The sequence below is a fragment of the Symphodus melops genome (genome assembly GCF_947650265.1).
Source record: "Symphodus melops genome assembly, chromosome: 1".
Taxonomy (NCBI): Eukaryota; Metazoa; Chordata; class Actinopteri; order Labriformes; family Labridae; genus Symphodus; species Symphodus melops.
The window spans coordinates 34,150,509-34,176,324 of NC_136691.1; the positions used below are offsets into that span (position 1 = coordinate 34,150,509).

A 25,816-nucleotide genomic window follows, 5' to 3' on the forward strand; every position below is an offset into this window, starting at 1 on the left:
CTGATCATGTTTAGTCTGAGTACAGTCATTTCTATAGAAAGACTTTGTGAGGCTTAAAGATATCAGCGTTTCTAACAGTGGCTGATGGCAGAGTGTTCGAGACAAGCAAGAGGACAAACATGGCTGTTTTCATCTCTTTTTTTTGTCTTTAATAGGATCAACTGAAAAATCAGAAGATGAAAACATTGTTGGCATTTTGAAAATAAAGTAAGATTAGTCAAAGCTGAATACAACGATACGTTTAAAGCCTGCAGGACACGAGAGAAGATAGGAAGGGCCGCGAATAACACATAAAATAAGAATACGATAATCATTTCATTTACGGACATCTTGGGAATAAAGACCTACGTACAGTTCTGTGAGTAATAAGAAACAATGCGAGGAGGATTTTTCTTCTTCAGCATTACAAGAATTAAGTTGATAAAATGAAGCAAAAACACTGACAATAAAAGTGGATTTCCTATAATGCTCACTGACAGGTTGACGCTCATTCAGATATGCATCTCCCGGGAATTTTGTGACCAATACCGATATCAATATTAGAGAGAGAAAAAAATCTGATCACGATTTATACCAGCCGATATCTTTTTTAAATCTATCGTCAATCTGTAGAAATACATATATTAGATGTACACATTTATTGTGTTGATTCCTCAAATGCAGTTATCAAATTGTAGAAAAGGTTTCAATGTTGAAGAAAAGATGGTCACTCAACTGGAAAATAACTGAGTGACAGTCTGGAGCGTGATAATGCTATTTGGTGAAAAAGAACTGCAAGTGTTAAACATTTTAACTCAAACTACAAATCTAGTAATGTTGGCAAATATCTGCAATAAAATCAGCCGATACCTTGATACGCTAATATTGGCAGGCTGATTAATCGATCAGGCTCTTATTTTGTTGTTGACAACAAAACATTTGAAATCTATATCTATTTTATTTACTTACATTTATATAATCTTTATTTTTTAGATGAAGAGGTGGATGTTTGTGTCACACTACTCAGCTGAAGTCAGAGCATGTTGGCTCAAGACGTCACTTAATAAATCCTTCAAGCAGGAGCTTCTCGGTCTGCGCAGACATCCTCGCTTTAAGAATGAACTTGTAGAAACGTGTTTCTCTGACAGACTGAAGTGATCAGTGTGAGCCTGCTGTCTCCTGAAGGGTTACACAGACTCAGAGGGACACGCAGACATATCCACATGTTCACTGAGTCAATTTGTTTTAGCTCTAATCATTTTCTCCTCTTCCTGCCGTTCAGGACAATTCCTCTTTATGTGAATATACAAAACAATCACAGTCCTCATTCTGAGCTCAGGACAGTTTCATTTGACTCAACATCAGGCTCCAGTGGTCTGAATTAATCACATTGGAGAGTATTTTCCACAGTATTTTCCACAGTATTCCACAGTTACAGTCCTGTGTTTGTCAGACATATCATAACGATAAACCACCAGGATACAGGACAGACTAATGCAAACGCCGCGACGCCGAGTCAGCTAACACTGCTGTTTCCAAAGAACCTGTGCAAGAATTGATCAAAGTAAACACAGACAATCAATCGTTGTCATATTTACCTCAGTAATTTCTCAATATTTATACTTCTATATTTTACAGTTTACATTTCATACTGTGCAAATACTTATTTCACATTTATATTCTATTATCTATTCAATATTTATTAAGCTTACCTGGAAATAACTCCTACCATACAAAGCCCATCTTACCTTGATTACAGTTACTTTTTTTTAATTCTTCTTCTTTTTTTCCGTACACTTTAAGTTGCCAAATAATAATAATAATTGTATAATTATGACAATAAAGTCATCCTATTCTATTCCCCTCAGCAAAAACAATGAGCTTCTTATTCACTAAATGTTCTTAAGAAGAATTATGAGCTTAGAAACAAACAAACATTTTTACGATGATTTAATTTCTGACTTTCATCAAAGATTTATTATTTGGTATCCTGATGGATCTAAGGTCATCTTTTTGTTATTTAACAACAAACAGTTGATCATTCATTCATTTTTGTCATGACTGGACTTTCATCAGGAGCATGCTGGGTAGTAAGTCGGTCAGCCTGGTGTTAGGATCAGGAATCATGTGATAATATCTAGAGGAGGGATGACAACAAGAAGCAGAACTCAGGATTCATGCAGCTCTTTGAGAATGAATGTCAGTCTAAAGGTTCAGACTCTAAACGCCTTCATCTTAAGTAACCACACACATTTACAGAACTTCCTCGCACTCATGTCTTTCACTTCACCAGCTGCTCGGAGTCATCAGTCACTTCACCATTCGATTACGATTCAGAGGGTCACGACACGATTATCAAACAATCCTCGACACATGGCAATGCTTCTCAATTTTGGATCTTTACACATGGTTAATTTTAAACAATCAATACAAACAATCAGGTGAATTTAAATCCTTTTATTCAAAATCTTTGCAACAAATAAATCCCACTAACAGCTGCCCATTTGCTCGGTGTGACGACACAGCTGAATAATGAGTCACAATGCTGCTTCAGAGATGTCCTGGACTAAACATTTCAGTTTGGAGATATGATTTAAATATTGTAAAAAAAAAATAAAAACTGTGCTGCAAAAAAGATATTTTCCTCTCTGGAATCATGTCACAACATCTGTCACAATGATCACACTAAATGATCATACTGATTATCATACTAAAACAAAGCGCAACTTTTGTCAAACTTTCCAGATTTTAAATCTAACTCAACGATCATATCGTCGCCTGAAGGGCATTTTAAGATAAACTTCACTAAAAAGTGATTCTTTTTATTTTTATTTTCCTTTAACCCAGCCGAGCCTTTGTGGCCCGCTCTGATCCGGACAGCTAAAGATTTTAGCAGAACTCAACATGAAGCAGATGTTTAATATCTACACTCAGCTCACAGCCTTTCCCTTTCTAACACACACACACACACACACACACACACACACGCACACGCACACGGGGATAGACCTACCAGACCCTGGAAACCCATTCAGTGCTGTTCCACACAAACCAGAAAACTTTGTCTCATTTTCTTTGAATTGTGGAGAACGCTTTATTTTGTGTTTTTGGGACGATTCTGTAGCTGCCTTGTTGCTGTGTGTTATCAACACTTTAATACAATTAAAAAGTGTCTACAGTCCTCCAGAAGTTATCAGCCTGTTTTAGTTCAGAGACGACACATGCTTGTCTCCAGCAGCCACAGCATCTGCTTTGAGTGAACAATCTCATCTGAGTCTGTTTTACTGTGAACGTGTACCTGCAGTGGGTTCATGGAGAGAGCACACTTTTCTCTCAAGAGCTGGTGGAGACCAAAACTGAGTTAAACAGAGAAACTTTTATCCAACTCAGTGGGCATGTAAGTGTGGCTTTTTTTTATTTTTTTTTATTTGATTCTCTCTTAAGCTGTTTTCACACATACACTCAACATTTCCAGAGGATTGCCCCTGAAATCCTCCTGACCTGGTTGTTCACATATGCACCTCACAGCAGGGGGGCTAACCCTGTCAGACAGGAAGAGGGTGAAGTGTTTCCTGAGGCAAGACATGACTTGAAGTAAATATGTGGACAAAAGAGTCAGAGTCCTCTATACCAGTGGTTCCCAAAGTGGGGGGGGGGGGGCGCGCGAGCCACCAAGAGGGAGTTTTGAATGACCTCAGAGAAATGGTCTTCATTTCTTGTAATCTGGTCTATCTTACAATAAATGACTGTTTATAATAAATGTATGGTTTTTAGGTGGTTGTATTCTGACAGTGGAGGACCCCTTATTTTAGAGGTATAGCTGAAAAGTTTGGGAACCCCTGAGTTATACCAAGCCATGATGGGAATATTCACCTTTATGTTAATGTTATATGTAGTTCAGCAGAATCACAATATGAAAAGAGTGGAGAAGACGTTAGTGGAGAACAGAAAATATAATGCAGCCGTTTTTTGGTTTTGCACCAACTGCAGGTATTAAAAATCTCCACCCACTTGCTCGAGGTTAATTCTCCGGATTACATCCCGCTGCGTTCTCAAATCAGCAAACACTGAGAAATGACTAAGAGGCTGGCAGGAGAAACTCTGGATAAAGTCCAAGTGAAGACTGTGGCTGTTTGTGTTACACACATTTGAGCAAATGTAAAAGTATATCTAAACCCGCAACTCAGATTTACATTTTATTGGTCACAGACACCAGACGTAGCTACGTTCACATCAAACCTGAGAGAGAATTTGAGGATTTCAAGATCTGATGCTTCATGTATTTTACAAAAGAAAGAAAAAGTAAATCTGGATGTAATAGAAAATAAAACCTGTGGTTAATATGCATCCCGCTTGTGTGTGTGTGTGTGTGTGTGTGTGTGTGTGTGTGTGTGTGTGTGTGTGTGTGTGTGTGTGTGTGTGTGTGTAGGGCGGGGGATAAGTAATTATTAGGTTATTAAGAGTATTGTTTTGACAATCCAAAAATGATAAAGGCAAATATTATTTACTTTGCTCAGACTGCACAAACATGAAGACCCGTGAGTCTGTATAAAACTGTGAAAGTTGCAACTATTAGGACAGTTGAAGAGAGACAGGAAATGTGTGTGTGTGTGTGTGTGGGGGGGGGGGGGGGGGTCGCTGCAAAAAGGACTACAGCCTCCAGTCTCCATGTTGAACTAAATATCGCTGGTGTCTGTTGGGAGGCTGCAGCTACATGTAAAAGCTATCACATTATTTCAAAGTGAAGTCATGTTGAAGCTGCAGCCAAAAGAGCATGTGAGAGAAACAGTGAGTGCAGAGAGAGAGAGCTGATTTCTGCAGAGAAGATGTTCAGATCATTTGAGTCCTGACAAAGTCACAACAGTCTGACGGAAAATACAGGTGTAGATCTGATCTGCCGTTTCTACATGTCCATGTCTAGCTCTTCATTTTTAACTGACCAAAAATAATCCTGTCCAAACTGCACACAGCGCATTGAGTTTGAGAGGGTTTGTTCATGATGGCTGTCAGATGCCTCTTTTAACTCTTTTTTTGTTCCTCTTGTTACATTCTGACTGCAATAAGAAGATTAATATTTTAAGAAAATTCATACAAAGTAGAAAAGGGCACTAATAGCTGTGTATCCGACAGTGCTGGATTAATATATGCTATATCAGGCGAGGGAGGAAAAAACACTTAAAGGCGAGACAAGTGGTTGGAGTTCAAAACACTTTTTTTGGCTGTTGTCTTTGGCAAACGTAGATAAATTTCTGATTTCAAAAAGCAATTTAAGTTGTTAAACTGAACGAGACCGAGCAGACTTCTTGTCTTGGGTCAGAGCTGTTGTCGACCTGAATGTCATGAGTGTAATAATTAATCTACATCCTAATAATACGATCCACCTCTGTATGTGATATGTGCATATAGGCTGCGTATGTAACGGGACTGTAATCACTCCCTCATGTCTAAACTTTATAAATGTAATGTCAGTAAAAAGCAGAGCAGACGTACCTCTGAGCTACATGGTCCTGCAGTTCCAAGGCTCTCGATTCCAGGTCAAAACATCAAAATACTCCATGTTTTCCAGGGTTTTAAAAAGTTGAATTAGATATTTAAATTAGTTAGTCCTCCGACAATCACACATGCACAGTTTATTAATGCGTTTTAGAGGTTAAATCCGTGCGGGAATAAAGTAGAGCACAGCTGCAGCCTGGAGAGAGAGATAAAAAAAAAAAAGTATGTCCAGACTTTTAAACTCCATCCAGCAGAGATCCAGCGCAGGGAAGCTGATCACAGAGAAGGATAAAGTGTTGATTTGCAGTCATTGGTCTGTGTGTGTTTTGTCCGCTCACAGACTTTGTGATGGGTTTTCATTCGGAGTCTGTCTGCGGCCGCAGGGCGGAGCCTACATGTCCACAGTTTGGTGAGGAGGCTATTTTTTGTGTACCACTCCGCCTCCCGAACATCACTTCCTCCCATCCAAGTGGTGGTGTAGCTCCGCCCATAGACATATATGGCTCCGCCCGCACCCAGTATTTCTGACCACGCCCACATCCAGGGACGTGCCACATTCAGGACCAGTGGGAACTACCGGCACTCTAGGATTTAAAATATTACAGACTGAAATTTAATTTAAAGAAACAAAACTACGGAGCCACTGAAATCCCACAAGTTACCAAAACAACCCAAACGTTTTATCTTGTGTACACAGCATTTTTTTTCCAATAAAGGATCAATTAGTCAGCCTCTTAGAGAAATATCTATAAAAGCCCCAGAGTCCCATAAAGTGATATATTATATGAGCATAACATCATTTTGAAGGCCTACTGTGCACAAGATAATTACTCGTAACCAGCAATGACTTTATACAATAAACTAATTATCTGATGCGAGCCCGTTTGTTCTCGCTCGCACAAGTTATCATCACTTGTTCCCACGATTATAATCTTGTGTCGGACTCCTGCTCTGTGACTCAAGATATGTTGATCTGGCTTTAAAGGGATACTTCACCCATTTGCATGAAGTTGTGTATCATTAGAAACATGGTAGTAGTGTTGAATGGTCGTGAATCCAACCCTCATTTTGCCCTGAGACGAGAAAAATATGTTTTTCTTTGCTTGAAAGTTTTCTTCATGTGATGCAAAAAGCGTCATATTGCATCACATGAAGAAAACTTCCAGGCAAAGAAAAACATATTTTTCTTGTCTCAGGGCAAAATGAGGGCTGGATTCACGACCATTCAACACTACTACCATGTTTCTAATGATACACAACTTCATGCAAATGGTTGAAGTATCCCTTTAATGTCACACGTGCTACATCTCACTGAGGTTTTCCTTTTTCTTTTTGAATACAGATGTGGGTTTTGATGGTTTCACATCATCCTCTTCAGTTATCAGGAGAAGCTCATCCCATACAGCGCCACCAGCTGGCCAGCTGGAGAAAATGTACGAAAATGTTCTTCTAAATCAGGATGACCAATAGAAAGTCAGAGATGTTGTGAAGCTCAGGAGAATCATACACATACTTCATTTTCGTATCATAAACTAACTAGAACAATATTATTTTAAAGATGCAAATACTGATTTTAGGTTAAAAAATGATCATTAATAACCTGGGCTGGCTTTATTTCAATAACAATTATTATTGAAATGGAGACTTTGTTGTTCTGGAAAATGTTTGATGTTGAAACTTTTTTTTTTTTTGGTGAGTCAATTAACACATAATAAAAGATAACATGCAAGGTTTTTATCCAATCAGATTAATTTAATGTGTTTCTATAGGAAGAGCTCAAGACTGAATTTCAGTCTCTCTCTTAAGTGTGTTTTACTATATGAAAGAAAAGCTTAACAACTCAAACTTGACTCTTTTGTCCATTAAAGGCAAAATAATATATATTTTGTCTATACCTTAAAAATAGAGTAAATTTTACATTACAGTTTTGCAGCAAGTCCCTCATGTGGACACTTCTGCAACTTCCTCAAAATGATGAATAAAACAAATACTTTTCATGTCCAGTGTTTACCTGACATACATTTATATATCCTGTTACATTTCTCTCCGATGAGTCAGCATTCAGCAGAACTTATGTTGAAGTCGGTTGTTCAATAAATGCGTGAAACTTCTCTCAAATGAAGGACGTTTTTTTCCCCAGGTGAGATACCTGTAAGTCTAAATACTTACTCACTGACACAGAGACAGCATAAATCCTTCCTTCCATGGTAGGACAGTAGGAGAGTGAACAGGGATGTCACCTAGTGGACAAAAAGTGAACTCACACTTTGGATGACTGCACAGATTACATCACAGGGCCACATGAAGGCTCCTTCCTCTGAAAACAACAGAACAATAGTGAGGATTTCCTGAACACAACACACTGAAACATCATTGACAAGTAAGCCGCTTCAAAGAGCTGCTCACATGTTATAATTTTTTTTTATTGTTAGATTAATCAACATTAAGGTTTTCAGCATTATTAACACTTTAAAACTAAATCAGAAGACAGCTGTGGGAGAAGACGGACTCCATCAAACATCGCAGACAAACACCTGCACGCTGAGAAATTGAACAACAAATTGTTTTTGGACAATGTTTATGTGATATTAAAAACAACAAATTTCTCAATATTGTGCATCTAGGACATGTATTTTTGCTGCCATCAAATCAGGTATTGATATGGTTTGACTAGCGTCATATCAAAGTTTAAAACTCTGGTAAAAACCTTATCTACTAGATGGTGCCTGTGTTGTTTTAATATTTCCAGTATTTGATGATGACGATTGTACATAAAGTAGATTTTAAATCACGTCAATCAACGTTTGTTGAGTTCAGTAGCTAAAGACTGTAAAATGGATTCTCAGTCTGTAGAGTACAATTTTAAATTAAATGTTTGAATAATTTCTATTTTTAAATAAAAATGAGTGTAAGGTTTATATCAGCACATATTGATAAGCAGCAGTCTCAGAAACATCAGCAGATCTGGACAAACAATCACTCCGGTGTTTCTGAACATTTCCAAAAATTCAAAGTTCTGCGTTAATTTGTGTTTATCTTATACATGTGTGAGAAATGGGTTGGTGTTTCAGAGGAGGGGGACACTTTAAGTGTTCTTGTGACACTTTTGTACAATAATGGGCTACAAGAGGACTATTAACAAGAACAGATGTTCTTTGTTTGTGTCCCTGAAAATGTTAAAATTGAAGAAAATAAAAAGCGCACCACCACACAAATCCACTATTTCTCAATTTTCATTTTAGAGCAAAGTCACATCAGACTCGATACCAAGTTATTTTTAGTTCAGGAGAGAAAATCAGGTTTAAGAGGTGTTTGGAAGTTTATAATTGTTCAAACTCGGTTTAAAAAAAAAAAAGAGTTCTCTATCATATTGAGCCTTTCTATCCAGCTCCATACATAGAATATGTAGTGGAGAGATAGTCTCTTCACTCACAGAACCATGGTTACACCTTGTAACCTATCAATATCGTATCATACTATCTCTCCACTACATATTCCATATGTATGGAGCTGGAGAGATAGTCTCAACCACATGTGTGAGGACCATGGTTACACCTTGTAACCTACGACATGTTTCAGTTGTTGGAGTTAAAGTAAAGAATGATGCCAAAATAAAAATAAAGCCCTGTGATTCACTTTTGATGTAAAAACAAAAAAAGAAGCTTGGTAAATTAAAATTTTGAGCCTTTCAAATTTAAATGATCATCCTACTGTTTTTTTTATTCTTCTGGAAGCTGGTATAAGATAACAATGAAGGATAGCCTTTTTAAAATCAGTTTGCTTCCTAATACATCACTGCTGACTTTGTTTACAATGATTCTATTATGTTTGATGGCTGAAAAATGAACAGGGCGAGGTGATCTATATCAGAGGATTTTTTTTTTATTGCAACTTTTTGTTCATTGGGCAATCCAAACACAATTAATTTCTTACATTATTCATTTTTTAAATAATAATATTTTAAAAGAAATTGTTAGATTACAATTGGGAAAAATTGCAATAATAATAGCTTCATTTGCCCAATGTTTATTTGTAATAAAACACAACATAATGCTGGTTAAAATAGCTCCATCATAACAGTGAGGCTGGAGTTTGTGCTTGTGAAAGGTGCTGATGTGGCAGTCATCCTGGTTTAAGTTTCTCAGATTCAGTCTGCAGCATGTAAAGTCTATGGTCTGCAGGTTATCTTAGCTTCTACCTGCTGGAGGAGTTTGGTATCACACTCACCACACGGCGCCATATTAGACAGACATTATCCAGCGGTACATGGCTGAGGACAGAGCCGAGGAAAAGGAGCAGCAGTGTGGGTGACAAGTGAGCACAGCCCTCCGTACCGAACCACACTTCGGCTGTATGCTGTATGGTGTCCGATCGGTAACACGGTAAGACATCCCGGTCAGTTCAGTCCGAGGCGGGTTGTTTCCGTCGTTGTTGAGCTGACTCGCCGGCAGACATGACTTCCCTCAGTCAGCGGAGCTCAGGCCTCGTGCAGAGGCGGACTGAAGCCTCGCGCCTAGCCGCTGACAAGGAGCGTCCGTCCGGTCAGGAGGAGGACGAGAGCCGGCGGGGAGACGAGCCGGAGGACGACGACACCGGAGACTCCAAAGAAACCCGTCTGACCCTTATGGAAGAAGTGCTTCTGCTGGGACTGAAGGACCGAGAGGTGATTATCATTAAATATGTGATCAACAACTCTGTGAATAAAGATAAACAATGACGTTAAAACACCCCGAAGCTAACGGTAGCTAGCTCTGTTTGCTAAACAAACATAGCATCCGTGTTAGCATTAAAGCTAGCAAGCTAACGCAGCAGCTAACAATAATAATGATCCTTTATCTTCATGTTATGGACAGATACTTTACATTTTATCAACCGTGAATGTCAGCTACTTAGCTCAGGTTTGATTTAGTAACAGATAGCTGTGGCTGTGTTAATCATTACAGGAGGAATTTAGCTGACGGGACACAAAAACAGCTAAAATACTCTCACAGATGGGTTAATGATTTGTAGTTTCACTGGGACGATGAATAATGGTATGTAACTTATAGACAGGGTTACAATATGTCATTATAGGACAAAATGATAATATTATACATGTATTGTGTTTTACTTGTCACAGAAACTAAAGCTATTTTAAAAAAAAGAAAAAAAAAGAAAGACCAATGTTCACATAAATCACTGCAAATGTCAAATTATGAAACCAACTTGAAGGTTTATAAAGGCTCGAGACGCTTAACAGGACAACCAGAGCATCTCTGTTTTGTAAATATACAGTTATTGTATCTACTCTTGCTTGTCTTTAACTTAATATACTTATAATTAAATGTGTTTTGGAGAATGTATGCTCGCCTATTAAATACTAAAATCACTTTTTGATATTTTCACATAGATAAAACATCAGGATCAGCTGTATGTATGATGCTTAGGGCCACATTTTTCACCCTGAATTTACCTGGATTTTTTTTTTCTGCCAGTCCCCCAGTAGAGTTTTCAATCGATGTGGAGAAAGCCGATAAAGAGAATATTCAGAAAAAAATCACAAGCCAGAGGTCAGGAGTGATGCCTCGAACATCAGGCGACAGTTGTGCGACTGACGCGGTACAATGATTCTTTCCCACTCATCTGTGGATACTGGGAATGACACTCACACAAGGGCACCGGCGTTTTTGTGCTATTAGACGGTCGGTGGCTCCTAAAGTGTATGAGCACAGTTTACATTTTAAACCCTCACTATTGAGTGTCCAGTGTTTGTATGTGTTGGCTTGGTATCAAAGTAGGTCTCAGCATCATTTTTAATAGAATCATATTGAAGTCTGAAAATTTGCTTTGGTTTCTCTATTCATTTATGCAACTCCAGGCTAAGACCAAAATCGGACACCTCGTTTAGTCTTCTGTTACTTCTAGTTTCTTTCCATGAATCTATATAAAGTTGTTTTCTTCAAGATGTCTTATTACAATCGTACCTCGACCCTGAGTCTAGAAGCAAAGTAGGATTAAACTCATGAACCTGTTAAAACATTGTTCAGCCGTTATCAATCTCGTGTTGACCTCCCTTTTATTGTTAGAAAGTAAAAGTGCCAATTAAAGAGAACCTGGGCTTTTATTTTGAAACACTGATTCTCTGTGGAAGTAATAAGGCCTTGGTGACAGAAAGTCTATTGTGTAAACTGAAGTTAATACCGATGTGTATCCATGAAGTTAAATTCAAAACGTTTGACTGTAAGTGGAGCTCGAGCTGTGGAGCGACTCAGCGAGGTGATGACAACCCAGGTAGATTCAGTCTCCATGTTAAGTTTAAATAAAGAGCTTCATGACATGTTAAAGGTGTTGACTGATGGAGCGTGGTGCGTCTCTGTGCTTTGTCTGAAGTCTTTCCTGTTTGTTGACATATATCATTTTGTTCTTCTACAAAGTAATCTGCTGTGTTTTTCATCGCTGCACGATTAATGTTGTCATGGTAACGTATGTCATTTAGAAGAGATTAATTATAAACACAGAGTGTGACACGCCTTTAAAGCCTTTACGAATGACTTGTAATGTAACTTTTAATAACCTAGTCTGAATAAATCTATAGGAATCTACACACACACACACATAAATCAGCACGCACACTTTAAAAAAGTTGTAAGACTGCAGTGTCGGCTGAAACGTTTGAATCAGTGAGAACTTGATTGAAGCCAAAATCCGTCTTGTGGATTGAAATATTTGTGCCTGAAGGAACCTGTACGTTTTCTTTGTATTGACCGGTTGGATTGAAGTTGTTTCCTCACTGGAGTTCTCTTTGTCTCCTCGTGCGGTTAAGTACTGATCCAGTGAGTTGACATGCCAGCTGTGTTTTACGCCCGGTGTTGTGCTGTGTGTTTTTCATGCTGTAGGGTTACACCTCCTTCTGGAACGACTGCATTTCGTCCGGGCTGCGTGGCTGCATGCTGATTGAACTGGCCCTGAGAGGACGCCTGCAGCTGGAGGCCTGCGGCATGAGGAGGAAAGGTCTGCTGGCCAGGAAGGTGGGACACATCTCCCGGATTTTACCGCATTACTCATTTAGTTTTTCCCTTCTTGTTTTTTGACGCGTCCATATTGTGAAATTTGTAAATTTTTTAGATGGAAAGCGAGACGAAAGCTCCTCTCCTGTTTTCGTTCCACTAATAAAAGATCGAAGACTGACCACTTAAGTGCTGTTTTCAACTTTTTACCACACATCGTTCTCCATTAGAAGTTCATGTATCAGGAGCGGTGAGCCATAGCGGTGATTAGCTCGTCTCTTTGTATCATAGCGCGGTTTATTTGTCCACGTTCTTCCTCGTCCCATCCCCTTTTAACCTTTTTAGAATGACGATTAGAGACTAGCGCCACCTGCAGGCACTGAGAGTTATTACCTCTGTATGTGCAGGAGGTACGTGGTGGTCGGCTGTAGTCTTTGTGACGTGTGCGCTGACATCGCCGCTAATTCTTTGCCGTCTGCTTGATGTGTCATGGTCGTAATACTGACAGACATTTCTAGCAGTGTAAGCGTTTGTAGCGTCGGTATATTCAAGCGTTGTGTTTTCACAGTTTAGTGTTTGACGGTTTCTTGTCGTCTTGTCGTCCTGTGTTCGTCTGCTGTGGTTTCTCTGAGTAGCTAAAAGAGAGTCCTTAAAGCTGTGAATCACGGGGAAACAACTTCTGATGATCACACATAATGGTAGTGGATGAACACAGGCATTTATTAAGAACACTTAACTGAAGATCTTTGGAGTTTGGACTTTTAGAAAAATGTGAAGCCGACAGTTTCAGATGAGGATAAGTGAGTAAGTGAGTTACTTTTCAAACCCTGTAACCTTGCGTGTTGGTTGTGGATTGAACCTGCAGGTGATCTGTAAGTCGGACGCGCCGACGGGTGACGTCCTCTTGGATGAAGCTCTGAAACACATCAAAGACACACAGCCTCCAGAGACGGTGCAGAGCTGGATCGAACTTCTCAGCGGTGAGTTCATGGTTTTCATCGTCCCGGGGACGCACAGAGGAAACCACCCCCCCCACCCCCCCATGCTGTTTGAACCAAACAAACCTTTAAAGTAAACATGTACAAGTTTAAACTGAGTATCACATGTGGCTCATCCCAAAACCTCCTTTTGAAGCAGCAGCCGATGTGAGTACGATGATATATGAGGGGCGCGGTTAACCTAGACAAACACACTCTTGTTACAAAGCCCTGACTTCTGTCCACACACTTCCAGGGCTTACATTTTTCAGGCGCCGTGCCTGAACTCAGGCGTGAGGTAATAATTACCGTAAATTCCAGACTACAAGCTGCTACTCTTTTGTCACTTTTGAACAATTCGGCTTTTACAAGGATGCGGCTTGTTTATGGATTTTTGTCGGGGGACAATGAGCTTCTGCCGCAAAAACATTTCACCTCGTTACGTCGGATCTTAATATCAGTCATTTTGCGCTTCATGCACGCACCCTCATCATGGAAAACACACGGAGAAATACATATGATGCAGCTTTCAAGTTAAAGGTGATCGAACTGGCTGTCAAAGAAGCTAACAGAGCTGCTGCATGTTAAGATGACACTGACAGCGACAACAGAGACTGAGGAAGTGAGTAATGAAGTCATTCTGAGGCAGTGAATGGATGGACTTTTTCTTGTGAAATGTATTACGGTCATCTTTTTCATCAGCCGCGTTACAGACACTGTTTGATAAAGGATTTACAGTAGGCTTCATATTTGCGGATGTTACCGGTAGTACGTATTTCATTAAAAGTTAAAAAAATGTCTTTGTGTCACAGCTTTCTGTGTAAATAGCTCTTGTTATAACGTGGACACCTCCGGCTTATAATCAAGTGCAGCTTATATATGTACAAATACATTTATTTACTTATTTTTAGCCGGTGCGGCTTATATCCAGGTGCACTCAATAGTACAGAATATACGGTAAATAATTAACCCAAGAGATAGAAAAGAACCTGTTATTTCTATCTGTACATATTGTCAATGCTGCAGTACTCATTGAAGAAATGAAAGATGTCCTGTGGGCTCGAGTGGCAGCAGGTAGTTTGAATGGATAACTGTGCTGTGATGAGAAGACAAGAGACACAAGCAAGGACAGAGAACCCCTACCTCCTCCACGTCTCTGTCCACATGGACTCAAATCCTGCCAAGGTTCTTTTGCACCCATTTAAGGTGGAAATGAAAGAATTATCCTCTGATTTGTACCATGATATCGAGAAATCACCCAAATAGGAACATGTTCACGAATTTCAGAGCCTTTTTTTGTCAATTGCCCTTGAAGCAAACAGTTTGCTTGAAAAAGTTTCTACTTGAAAGTGAATGAAGAGAGATTTAAAAATGAATGAGGATTTATTTTTTTCCCACTTTAAGCCCTGCACTTGAGATGCAGTCCATAAACACACACTGTCATGTGTTGTCTGCTTGCACACCGCGGGCTGCATGTGCATCATTCTCCAAATGAAACATGTTTATTGTGTCGAACCCTTCTGAGACAAACAATGTGTTTGTCATTTTTATCGAGGAGGGTTGCATAACGTAAAAAAAAAAAAAAAAAAAGAACATTTGAGCTTCAGAATCATTTCATGTCACGTTTGTGAGGTGGAGAGAAACATTCAGAGTGAGTGACTCCAAAGAAGCAAAGACTTATGTTGTGAATGCTTGAGTTAAGAAATCAAAAAGAAACTCACCTTCTATTTAATGAGCAGCAAGCTGTCGGAGAGCGACACGCCTCCTGACTCCGGTCTCTCTGAATCACCTGTGTCATCACGCCACCTTTCAGCAGCAGCATTAACCGTCCTTTGTGTCAACTTCCTGTTTTCAGGAGAGACGTGGAACCCTCTGAAGCTTCACTACCAGCTGAGGAACGTACGCGAGCGCCTCGCCAAGAACCTGGTGGAGAAAGGCGTCCTCACCACCGAGAAGCAGAACTTCCTGCTCTTCGACATGACCACGCACCCTCTGACAAACAACAACATCAAGCAGCGGCTCATCAAGAAGGTCCAGGAGGTGGTGCTGGACAAGTGGGTGAACGATCCCAACCGCATAGACAAGCGTCTGCTGGCGCTCATCTTCTTGGCCCATTCCTCGGACGTGCTGGAGAACGCATTCGCCCCGCTGCTGGACGACCAGTACGACCTCGCCATGAAGAGAGTGAGGCTGCTGCTGGAGCTGGAGCCGGAGGGCGAGAGCGTGAAGACCAACGCCAACGAGCTGCTGTGGGCCGTGGTGGCCGCCTTCACTAAATGAGGCTGACGCTGGGAACAACAAAGACGGCAGTTTGACATGAACGTGGCAGCGAACGCTGGCGAGTGACTTCCACCCCGACATGCTGATTTTGAACTCTTCGCCGTGTCTGGATTCTTTGAACGGGCTGCCCACCTTTCTCTTTTTCTTTCCTCCCCCCGTAAACGATCACTCCTCCGCCCTGCGTCCGCCCCCCCCCCCCCCCCCTCGTGTCTTGTGTGTTCACTTTTTGCTAAGAAAAAAAAAATAACAACTGTCCTGGATCTTTAATGGAGCTGATGATGATGATGATGATGATTTAACTGAGGCTGAAATCTAGATGTCGATTCATATCCTCTTTTCTTTTCTGTCGCTTTTATCTTTGTTTTCTTCGAGGAACTGTTTGAACACATCACACGTTCAGGACCAGGAGAGCTCGTCTGTACATCTTTGACCGTCTTTGTGTTTGCTTCCATCACATCTGATTTACATAGACTGAACAATAAGGTGTTGGATCTAAAAGCCTGGCTTCACTACATAACACAGAGTGTCTGAACACTTAAGCATTACAAACATGATAATCCAGAGACATGGGGGGGGGGGGGGCTGCAGACTGGCCGGGGGTGGGGGGGGGCTCACCCCGGACATGACGCCTGTAAAACGAGGCTGACACAAGGGGGCGCAACGTCCGGTCCAACTGACCCCTGCATGTGCTTGGACCATCGCAGGCAGAGAATCCAGACTCACCCTCCCTCCCTCCCCCCCCTCCCTCAAATCTCCTCGCTTGAAGTTCTGTTGGACTGGATTCTTCTGTCAGCAGGACAGGAAGTGAAGATGATGTGCGGCTTTTATGACCTCGGGTACAAAAGGTGTGTTGAGACCAAAAGCAAAGAGAAGTTTAAGAAACACGTCAGCGTAGAGATTCTTCTAACAACCCGACGTTGATCCAGAAGTGCTCGATCCAAACTCCATTTCAAAAAAGACAAATAAAAGTCAGTCGGGAAAACATCATATTGAATTAAGACCTGATACAGTTTCTCCTCATGATGCAGTTATGCCAGTCATCTTTTGTCGAGTGCACGTAAACCAGGATGAAAACTGTTGACTGTGGGTTCATAGACGGACAGAAGGGTTCAGGGTGACAGAACGCTGGTTGTTGGTGTAGACGAGATGAATCCTGGTACTGATCCTCTCTAGCAGGTTCTCTAACTGAGACCTGGTCAGCCTCAAGTCGCCGCAAGAAGCAGGAACGTTGATCCAGAAACAGGTGAACCCGGCAGAGAGAGAGCGAGAGAGAGAGCAGGTGACGGTATGAACACTGACTGGACGGTCTTTAACTGTCGCGTTAACACGGGGGATGCTTTTGGCCTGAACACACCTTTCACCCCAAGGCAAATCTGTTTCAGACTTCTGAAAATCTTAAAAGTAAAAAGAGAAGAACGTCACCGTTTTGTTTCTGACATTGTGTAAAAGAAGAAAAAAAAAACCAGAAGCAGAATGATTCCAAGTGGTGAAGGGTCGATGAACACATCGTGTATGTTACTCTGCCCGTTGATGTTTTCTCTGGGCGATCATGATACATGAGGTCTAAGACTGGGAGCATATTGAACCTGGATGCACTTTTAAAAATGTGTGCAGTCTTTACATTCACCAGGCTGCGTTCAGGTGCACATGGCTTTATTTGTTTTTATTTGTTAGATTTTGTTTTTGCAGCCAGCGAGCTAGTGACATTAATGATGACACGTAACGGATGCAACGTGAGCCAGCACGTTGAGGAGGAGAGTTTTAAACAGAAACATGATACAAATCCTCATCAGTTCAGGATCATCGAGTACTGATGTGATGTTTCCTGTTTGTGTCTCCACTTGCATTCAAAGGCGTGTCATTTATAGGACGGGGTTCAAACTGCATTTTAGTGAACAAACTCAGGAAGGTAGGTCCGCTCTCTGGCTGGCATTGAAGGGTTTGTTACATGAAAAATAGTTTCCACTTGAAATGAATGAAGAGAGATTTAAAAGTGAAGTAAAGTGAGAGTCATAGACGCGTACTGCTTGAATCAGCATCTTTAGTTTTTGAGCTTATTTTCCTTTATTTGGATGAATAAAGGAACTTCTGCACACGTGAAGTTAAATGTGAAAAAAACATGTGAAGTGTGTACAGACGGAGGGTTGGATGTGTTTGACAGAGGGGAGCAGATGAAGCCATGGATAGAAGAGGTCTTCTCTAAATCCACTGGTGAAGACGAGCCCGTCGAAACAGCAGAGTGTGATTGAACCGTCGCTCTGCTGTGTTTACAGAGCTGCAGGATCAGCAGCATGGCAGGCTGGACCCGTCACACACTCGTCTCTTTCTTCGAGGTTCAAGCAGATGTGTGGGATGTTGCGTTTTGGGAACCACAGAGAGACGAGGCTCATCTTAGCTAGCAACGAGCTCAACTGTCCAAACTAACCAAACGATTGTGTCAAGAACGACTTTCACTTGATGTGGCCAATCAGCGAAGAGCATTTTTCTTAAAGCAGGGTTTCTCCTCGTGTCTGATTTTCCCTGAACATCAACTAACAGCTTGAAATAACTGATGTGAAGTGCTGATCATCCACAAACAGAAACTTAGAGGATTGTTAAATATCATATTTAAGCATTACATTTGGGCCTGCAGCTGTTAGCCTACAGCTAGAGCCAAATAACAACAGTGACACCTAGTGGTGAAATCATGAACTACATCAGGAGGTGATCTAGCAGCACTCTGTTATTGGACAGAAGAATAATCACATCACATCCTTTAAAACCATTACCATGACAACCGTATTTACTATCTCAGCTGGTGCGACACCTCAAATGCTATTGGAGCGTAAACTCGTTCCTAAATTTAAAATGAGCTCTAACTAGGTAACGTTAGAAAAGGTAAAGATGCTGACTGAAACCATCACAGGAAATGATCAACTCAAAGTCATCAGGGATGTGAATTCACATGAAGAAAGTTGTCGACTGATTTATTGTTTTTAATGTCCATCTGGTCTTGAAGGTAGAGAACTCTAATCACCTTTGTCCTCAAACACAGTTAGCTGTCAGTGTGTCATTGATAAACTAAACTGACTCAGAGCGTCATATATTTTGAAGAATCTTCATGTACTGTAGCTAGGCTAACAGTTTCCCTCTGCTTCCAGTCTTGATGCTAAGCTAGGCTAAGCATATTCCAGACCTGTAGTGGACACACAGATCTGAATGTGTGACGCTTCAATGTTCACTCTCTGAATCCTGATCTGTATTTCCTCCAGTCGATCTGATTCAAACAGACCATGAAGTCTGATCAGAGGAATAAACGCGGCTCCACATGTTCGTGTATATTACGGTGTTTTTGTATCAGATTCACAGTCGGCTTCTTTAAATGCATCGTGTTTCAGCTGCTCTGTGTCGAATGAAGCCTTTATCACACTGCTCTTAATTTCAGATTGCCTCGATTGATTTTTCCGGATGATTCACTTCTTCTGTCTGCTGCTCATTCTCCGTCATGTGGAGGCTCTTCACACTCTGTTTTCTTCTGTTCACGTCACTGATGTTGACGCAGAAGTTTTTTTTTTTTTTCCCTCTTCTGGTCGTGTATGTAGCAGCGAGACGATGGGACGATGAGTCGTGAAGACGAGGTGACCTTCATCCTGTCAGACTGCAGGGTGAACATGAGAGATTCTATGTGTTGTCTAAATAAAGGGACCTGTCGTCTGTGGACGTTCTTTAACCCTCAAAATAAACCAAGAGCTTGGAAGTGCCTAATCCTACTCCTGATTTTAATTTGTTTTTGATCATTACAATGACCGTTTGACTCTGAACAGACTTCTAATGGATGTAGAAGAAATATAAACGAGTAACATGAAACAGTACGGTATAAAGCGTGCCACTGTGACATGACGAGTGAAATGTGTAGCAGGTTACAAACACCGGGGTCCTAAAGGTAACAAAAAGCTGTTCTTTTTAAATGTCTTTAACAAGGGCAGAATGTTCCAGAAACATTTCTGCAGACGAAGCTTTATAAAGTTATTGGAAATGAGCTGAAATAAATTCAAATGCCAAAAAAATCTTGTGCATGTCAGGAAGAAGCAGAGTGAGGTTTGTTTAATCAACAGGGAATATAACTTCAAACTCAGATAATGACTTTTAATCTTTTTAGCTTTATTTTTTTGAAGAGTTTGTTTTTCTTTTACAAATGTTTTTGAAAGGTTTTAACTTCATTTATTTGGTTTTTTGGACCAGACAGTTTTTTTTTTTTAAGAGGAACTATCCACTCGAGACTTCTTGAACACGACACATCATGCCATCTTTTTTTCTGTCTACTTTTAAGCCGGAGCTAAAGAGTTCCTTTTTAACAGGTTTTCAGGAAACTTAAAATAATTCATATAATTCTTGCAAAGAAAAGTAGAAAAAAAAGAGGGTTGAACAGTTTCTAGAACTATGAAGAAGTTTATGTAGTCTGAAAATGCCAATTCTTTCGCCCTCACGAGTCAGACTTTACATTTTCATCAGTTGGATTTTTTTCCCCCTCTTGCTTGTGACTTCTACGGAGCCCCTTGAGGGACATGAATGACATTTTTTGGGAGGGATTTTTGACATCCTAAGTTTTTTTTTGTGCAAGATCTCCCAAAGTGTTCATTGAAGTGTCGTCTGTCTTCAGCTCACAGGCACAGTGGAATATACACCAACAATGGAAGAAGACACAAACACCATTGAGAGATTCATTGTGAAAAGATAAATCAGTGCTTGTCAGTAAAAATGGTTTCAATACAAGTGACAGACATTAGTGTGCGAAGGGACTCTTACTGCTCAGGGAGAAAAGTGACTGACTTTAAAAAAGATAGAAACAGACAGATTCAGCTTTTTACATGACAAACCAGACTGAGAGCTACATGCTGATGAATAATATACACTGGCTGCTAAGAAACGGCTGGCAAAGGCTTAAGTAGGAAGGGACCGTCTGCAAAGTCCTTCCATCACACATGTTGAGAAAAGCTTTACAAATAAGAACTCAAAGTAACAATAAAAAGGTGATGAAATTTAGTCCCCACGACGATGTAATAAAAACACATTTCCCATAATTAGGTGTACAATATTTCAACAAGAGTCCTGACGTGTACCTGTGTCCTATAAACTGTTTTAGAGACAAGTATTTGAGCCCTTTATTCATGTGGTCACAAACCTCACAGTCACTCATTCAATCCCTTTGACCCTCAGCTCATCTCGGACTCTGCTGAGATAATCTGGATCTGGATATCCATAACTGCAAACACAAAGACACAAACTCAGTTTACATGATCAGTGTGGTCACAATGATTCCATAACACATGAATAGTGTATGTGCACAGTGAGAAACTGCAGGTAACAATATGCACATATTTGGTTTGCACACACGCCAAGAGGCAAACGAAGACCAAACAACCATGACAACCAATCACGGACTGAGTCCATTCTGCTAACTGTGGAGGCTAATGTTATTTCTGAGATGAACCGCTGCCTACCTTAGAGAGCAGAACATATATGAAACATCTGAATTGATAAATAAAATGTATCATGGAAAAACTTCAACTGATCTGTCAAAAACGAATACTGTCGGCGTTGCTAGGAGACCGAACAGCTAGTGACAACAATAGAAAGTCCTCTCGTGGTCTCATTTCGGAGAGCGCTCCGTCTGGCCGCTTGAATAGGACAGAGCTATAGATGCAGCTACAGTGGGAGTGGCCTGCAGTGCTGTGCATTCTGGGAGTTGTTGTCTTTCATCCACATGAGCCAAACATACACTTTGTGCCTTTTCTCAGTCAAGAAGGCCCCAACTTCACATATGTGACCCGATGTTAATACAGATGTTTCAACGGGTGATGTATCCCTTAAAACACTCTATAGTTTACCAATTATAGTGGCTGACTGACTTTCAAAAGATCTGTAGTCAAGCTTGTAGAGAGTCTCGAGAACATCCGAAGATACTCAAAGAAATGATGGAACGACAAGCAAAACAAAGACATACTGGAGACGAGTTCGGGTTAAATACAGAACGGATAAATGTTTCAGCCTCGGGGAAATAAAACGTGACACAGAGCGCACAAACAAAGTCGATTGTTTCAAAGAGCCTCACTTGGTTGGTCCTCCGTGTGTGGACGTTTTGTGGTGGATGTCGTTCCACGTGACCACGTTGTTCCTGCCGCTGGTGGTGGATCGCCCCACGGTGAAGATCAGCCTCTGATCGAAGGCTTGCTGCAGGAGCTTCAGGATCCGTCTGCCCTCAGTGCTGTCTGGCAGGTACGCTGTGCGGTATACGCCTTCGTACCGTTGCCCAGGGTTCGGATGTTCCTCCTTGGCAACACACGATGGAAAAAAGAGAGAGAAAATGATCTTAAGAAGACTGAAGGCTAATTATCTCAGGCAGACAGAATGTACGGACTTAATTTAATTTCAGAGCTCGTACTTACTGTTACACATTATCAGCATTTCTATTTAGGTGCACTGATTTGATCATAAAAAGGGTACAAACAAGTTGTTTTTGCTGCTGATGTAATGCCAGTTTCTGAATAAAAAGGTCCCAGGTTTAAAAAGAAAACACGTCATTCCTTTTCAAGGTTTTCACAGGGACACTTTTGATGGAGCATCAAACTGGGACATTCACCTGAAAGCTCCAGGAAAAGCTAACATGGACATTGAGATCAAAGGGGGAAAAAAAAGATGAAGAAAAAGCATGAAAGAGTTTAGTGATTTCGGTGGTACCTTTTGGATGCCACTGGGGATGTAATAGTTGATGGTAAGTGTTCTGTATCTCTCGTACCCAGGCAGGGAGGAAGAGTCTGTGGTTACCTTCATGGTTCCTCCAGGTTGAGTTCCTTTTAAAACGCCGTACAGCGTTCCACATGTTGGACAAATGGGCTTATAGGTAAAGGCTTTTTTCAAACAGTCTCTGCAGAATGAGTGTTTGCACTTTAGAGACTCTTTGTTTGAACTTTTTATTGACTCCATACAGATCGGACACTGTTCTTCTTCTTCAGGTTCAGGACCTGACCTTCTGCTGCTTGCTGTCTCTGAAGGGCGTTTGGTCTCTGAAGGGTGTTTGGTCTCTGATGGGTGTTTGGTCTCTGATGGGTGTTTGGTCTCTGAAGGGTGTTTGGTCTCTGATGGGTGTTTGGTCTCTGATGGGTGTTTGGTCTCTGAAGGGTGTTTGGTCTCTGATGGGTGTTTGGTCTCTGATGGGTGTTTGGTCTCTGATGGGTGTTTGGTCTCTGATGGGTGTTTGGTCTCTGATAGATATTGGCTTTCTGGACTCCGGCTTGAGCTGGCTGTCTTTTTTAAAAGATACTCCTTGAGATGAGCAACATGCACAAAATGCCCGGTCACCGTCACTTTTTGTGTTCTGCGGGTGTATGCAAACAGAAGCTGTGGGAATCTTGTTTGCAGGTCTCTTGCGTAACATCGACTCACTGAGGTGGTTTGCAGGTCAGAGGCCGTCTTCTGGTAGAGGCTGATGAATCTCTGTCTGATAAAGTCGATGCGAACTGGGGGGACGGAGACATGGCGAGGTCTGAACGTGACCCACACTGAGCTGCTGGAAGCGTCGGGCTGTGTTTCCATGAAGAAACTCTCCCCTGTGATTTTCTTCAGCTCTTCTGCACAGCTTTGCTCCATGAAGTCCATGACAGCCCGGGACACTTCCACAGACCTGAGCGGAGCTGAAGGACGATCAGTCAGTCTATGTGGTGGAGGACTGATTTGATCCCTCACTGCAGACAGTCTCGCTGAAAGGTTTTCCATCTGATCAAATGTTCCTGTCACTTTGTAGCAGGAACCTTTCCTCTCCGGTAAGTAAGGCTGAAGAACCTTCCTTAATGTGTGAGGATCTTTAAAAGGGGCTTCATCGATGAGGAGAGAGACGTCTGTGATGAACTGAAACGAGATGGTTGGATATTTACAACAAACAGCAAACCTCGTACTGCAGCTATATTCACACACACGGATGAAACTTTGAACATTAGAAAGGACTGAAACATGACCTAAGGAATAAGGTCACGGTTAAAAACTGAACACAGAATCGTTTTTCTTTTACGTTGTTCAAAAAATTCGTACAAATTTTTATAACACTTGTGAACACAAACAAAAATGACTAAAACGCTGACGTATATGTTCCAGACCAAAAGTTCAGTATGTCTATTCTGCTTGTAGGGGGCAGGAGGTCCCCACCAGTGATCCAGAGGAACCTCAAAGAACAAGCTACAAGATACCAGGAAGTTATATAATAAATGACTGAAATGGTATACAGATTTCGAAGAACAGGGTGGGCTTAAAGGATCTAGTTTATTTGTGCAGTGTACTTTTCGTTGGATATTGAACATGTACAAAATAATGAACAGGTGTTTGTCAGGAAGGTGTCCATATTGCTAAACTTGCATGTATTTTACTTCATCTCAAAAATCTACATCTGCCGTGACGTCTTGAGAAATGGATAACCCAAGAACCATATATATATATATATATATACCATAAATAAACATAGGGCATTTTTTGCATTTGTCAGTCTGAGGCCAACTTTGATGGACTCTAATGCAGAGACAATTTGACAGAACAACTTCTTATTTGGCCCAGCTAATCTAAAGTTTTATACCATTTCTGGGGAAAAAATACTGGTTTACAACGACCATGTTCAGGAGATATATGAGTTTGTGGAAGCCAAGCCACCTTAGATGGGTTTAGTCCTTTTCAGCACTACACAGCACATAGTCACTGAGTAAAGGCCTCCTAAAAACACCTTTGTGTTCAGCAGTCCATTGTTTGGGGGGAAAATGGGGAGTACTGTATCTCAGGAACTATACCAACTACAGAGCTAAAAGTTTGCACACATTTATTGCAGCCAAGTACCAACGTGTATACCGAATTTCAACATCTGAGATGGTGAGGTGGGGCAGGACTTCTAAAACTGGACCACTTGGCATGGAATGACCCGGGCAATTCAGAGATAGTGTTCAAAAAGATGTGAAAAAACAATTTTCTAACCCTGTTTTGTCAACAACCAAATTGCAGACAATACAGCATGCATGAAGAAAAGCATCTCACTACACATTGCATGCATGTCACACATAATGAACCACATATAGGTGAAGCCTTTCGCAAACCCTTTGACAAGAATGAACGCTTTCATGCTGAGCTTTTCACAGATCTTTTTCCAAGCTGACTCCCGCAAAAAAAAAGAAAAGATAACTTAAATTCTTGACAGAAAAAAAAAGCTCTCAACAGAAAAAAGCTAGATTGACTTTACAGCAGACAGCTATAGTATGAATCCTGTGCCTCATACTGTGAGAGGCTGAACCTCTATCATGACACACATCCTCAACAATAACAACAGAGGAGCAGAGGAGAAACTCAACACATTACATGTCAGATGGACAACCTGCTGTTAGTGTCCTCCAGCAAGTCAGGGGGTTTAATGGGTGTTTTTCATCATAATAGACTTACTAAACTAAAGGGTCTTTGTGGGACACTTCACGCCTTCCACAGCTGCTGTAACTATGACAACCAGCGACACATGTGCAGTTCAAGAAATATCAGCTTAACTTTCTCCCCTCTGACAATCAATCCTGTTTCTGTGGTATGGTTTGGTTAGCCTGTCAGGATCAATTTGTCTCGGTTTGATCTGAAGTGAACTCTGACGTCTGTCAGGAAACAAACGAAGAACATCGATAACAATAAACTGATCATCCTGCTGCTAATGTTAAAAACACCTCCTGCTCTTTCACTCTCCGTTAATTCGTCTGTTCCGTCTGTTCCTGTTAAAATGTTTAAATATGAAACTTACCGCCATTGTTTAGTCTCCTCCACAGTGAGTGTTTTTAGTTTCACTTTCAGCTTCAGGTTACCTTCACTTTTCACCATTTGTCCTCCATCGCCCTCTGCTGGTAAGCGGAAGAATAAAACCCAATAAAAAAACTTTTTTTTCACTGAAGAAAACAATAGATGTATACATTTAGTTTTTCAGACATTTAAATTTTTTGTCCTTTTCATTTTCTTTAGTGAAAATTTAGAGTGGGGTTTATTGCCAAACATTTACATTTACAGGAATGTGTCTTGGTTTATTGGCGTAAAAGAAAAAAAAAACAAGGCTAAAATAAC

General features: G+C 40.8%; 3 protein-coding genes across 5 annotated transcripts in view; 1 reads left to right on the forward strand and 2 right to left on the reverse strand.

Moving 5' to 3' along the window:
* Positions 1 to 7,846, reverse strand: part of pdzd2 (PDZ domain containing 2) — a 55,411-nt gene extending 47,565 nt beyond the window's left edge. Inside the window, exons 1-2 of one of the 2 annotated variants that reach the window (XM_079346041.1) lie at positions 5,815 to 6,294; positions 5,470 to 5,668 (exon numbers count right to left, since the gene is read on the reverse strand). Coding sequence is in view for 1 of the 2 variants with exons in the window: in XM_079346040.1 (XP_079202166.1) it covers positions 7,642 to 7,678 (37 nt within the window). In the remaining variant the exon portion in view is untranslated. Of the gene's footprint in view, positions 1 to 5,469; positions 5,669 to 5,814; positions 6,295 to 7,641 lie in introns of those variants that run through there. The other variant, XM_079346040.1, reaches the window with a different exon arrangement.
* A 1,698-nt stretch (positions 7,847 to 9,544) lies between these two features.
* Positions 9,545 to 25,816, forward strand: part of golph3a (golgi phosphoprotein 3a) — a 186,236-nt gene continuing 169,964 nt past the window's right edge. The window contains exons 1-4 of one of the 2 annotated variants that reach the window (XR_013779261.1): positions 9,545 to 10,135; positions 12,348 to 12,479; positions 13,324 to 13,438; positions 15,291 to 16,683. Coding sequence is in view for 1 of the 2 variants with exons in the window: in XM_079346156.1 (XP_079202282.1) it covers positions 9,926 to 10,135; positions 12,348 to 12,479; positions 13,324 to 13,438; positions 15,291 to 15,715 (882 nt within the window). In the remaining variant the exon portion in view is untranslated. Of the gene's footprint in view, positions 10,136 to 12,347; positions 12,480 to 13,323; positions 13,439 to 15,290; positions 17,739 to 25,816 lie in introns of those variants that run through there. The other variant, XM_079346156.1, reaches the window with a different exon arrangement.
* LOC306827109 (uncharacterized protein) lies at positions 19,835 to 25,655 on the reverse strand. The gene is made up of 4 exons (XM_079348776.1): positions 25,503 to 25,655; positions 22,433 to 23,599; positions 21,807 to 22,024; positions 19,835 to 20,957 (listed from the first exon to the last, which is right to left on the reverse strand). Exons 1-4 carry the CDS (start codon positions 25,506 to 25,508, stop codon positions 20,888 to 20,890), a joined length of 1,461 nt encoding a protein of 486 aa, XP_079204902.1. The 5' UTR covers positions 25,509 to 25,655; the 3' UTR covers positions 19,835 to 20,887.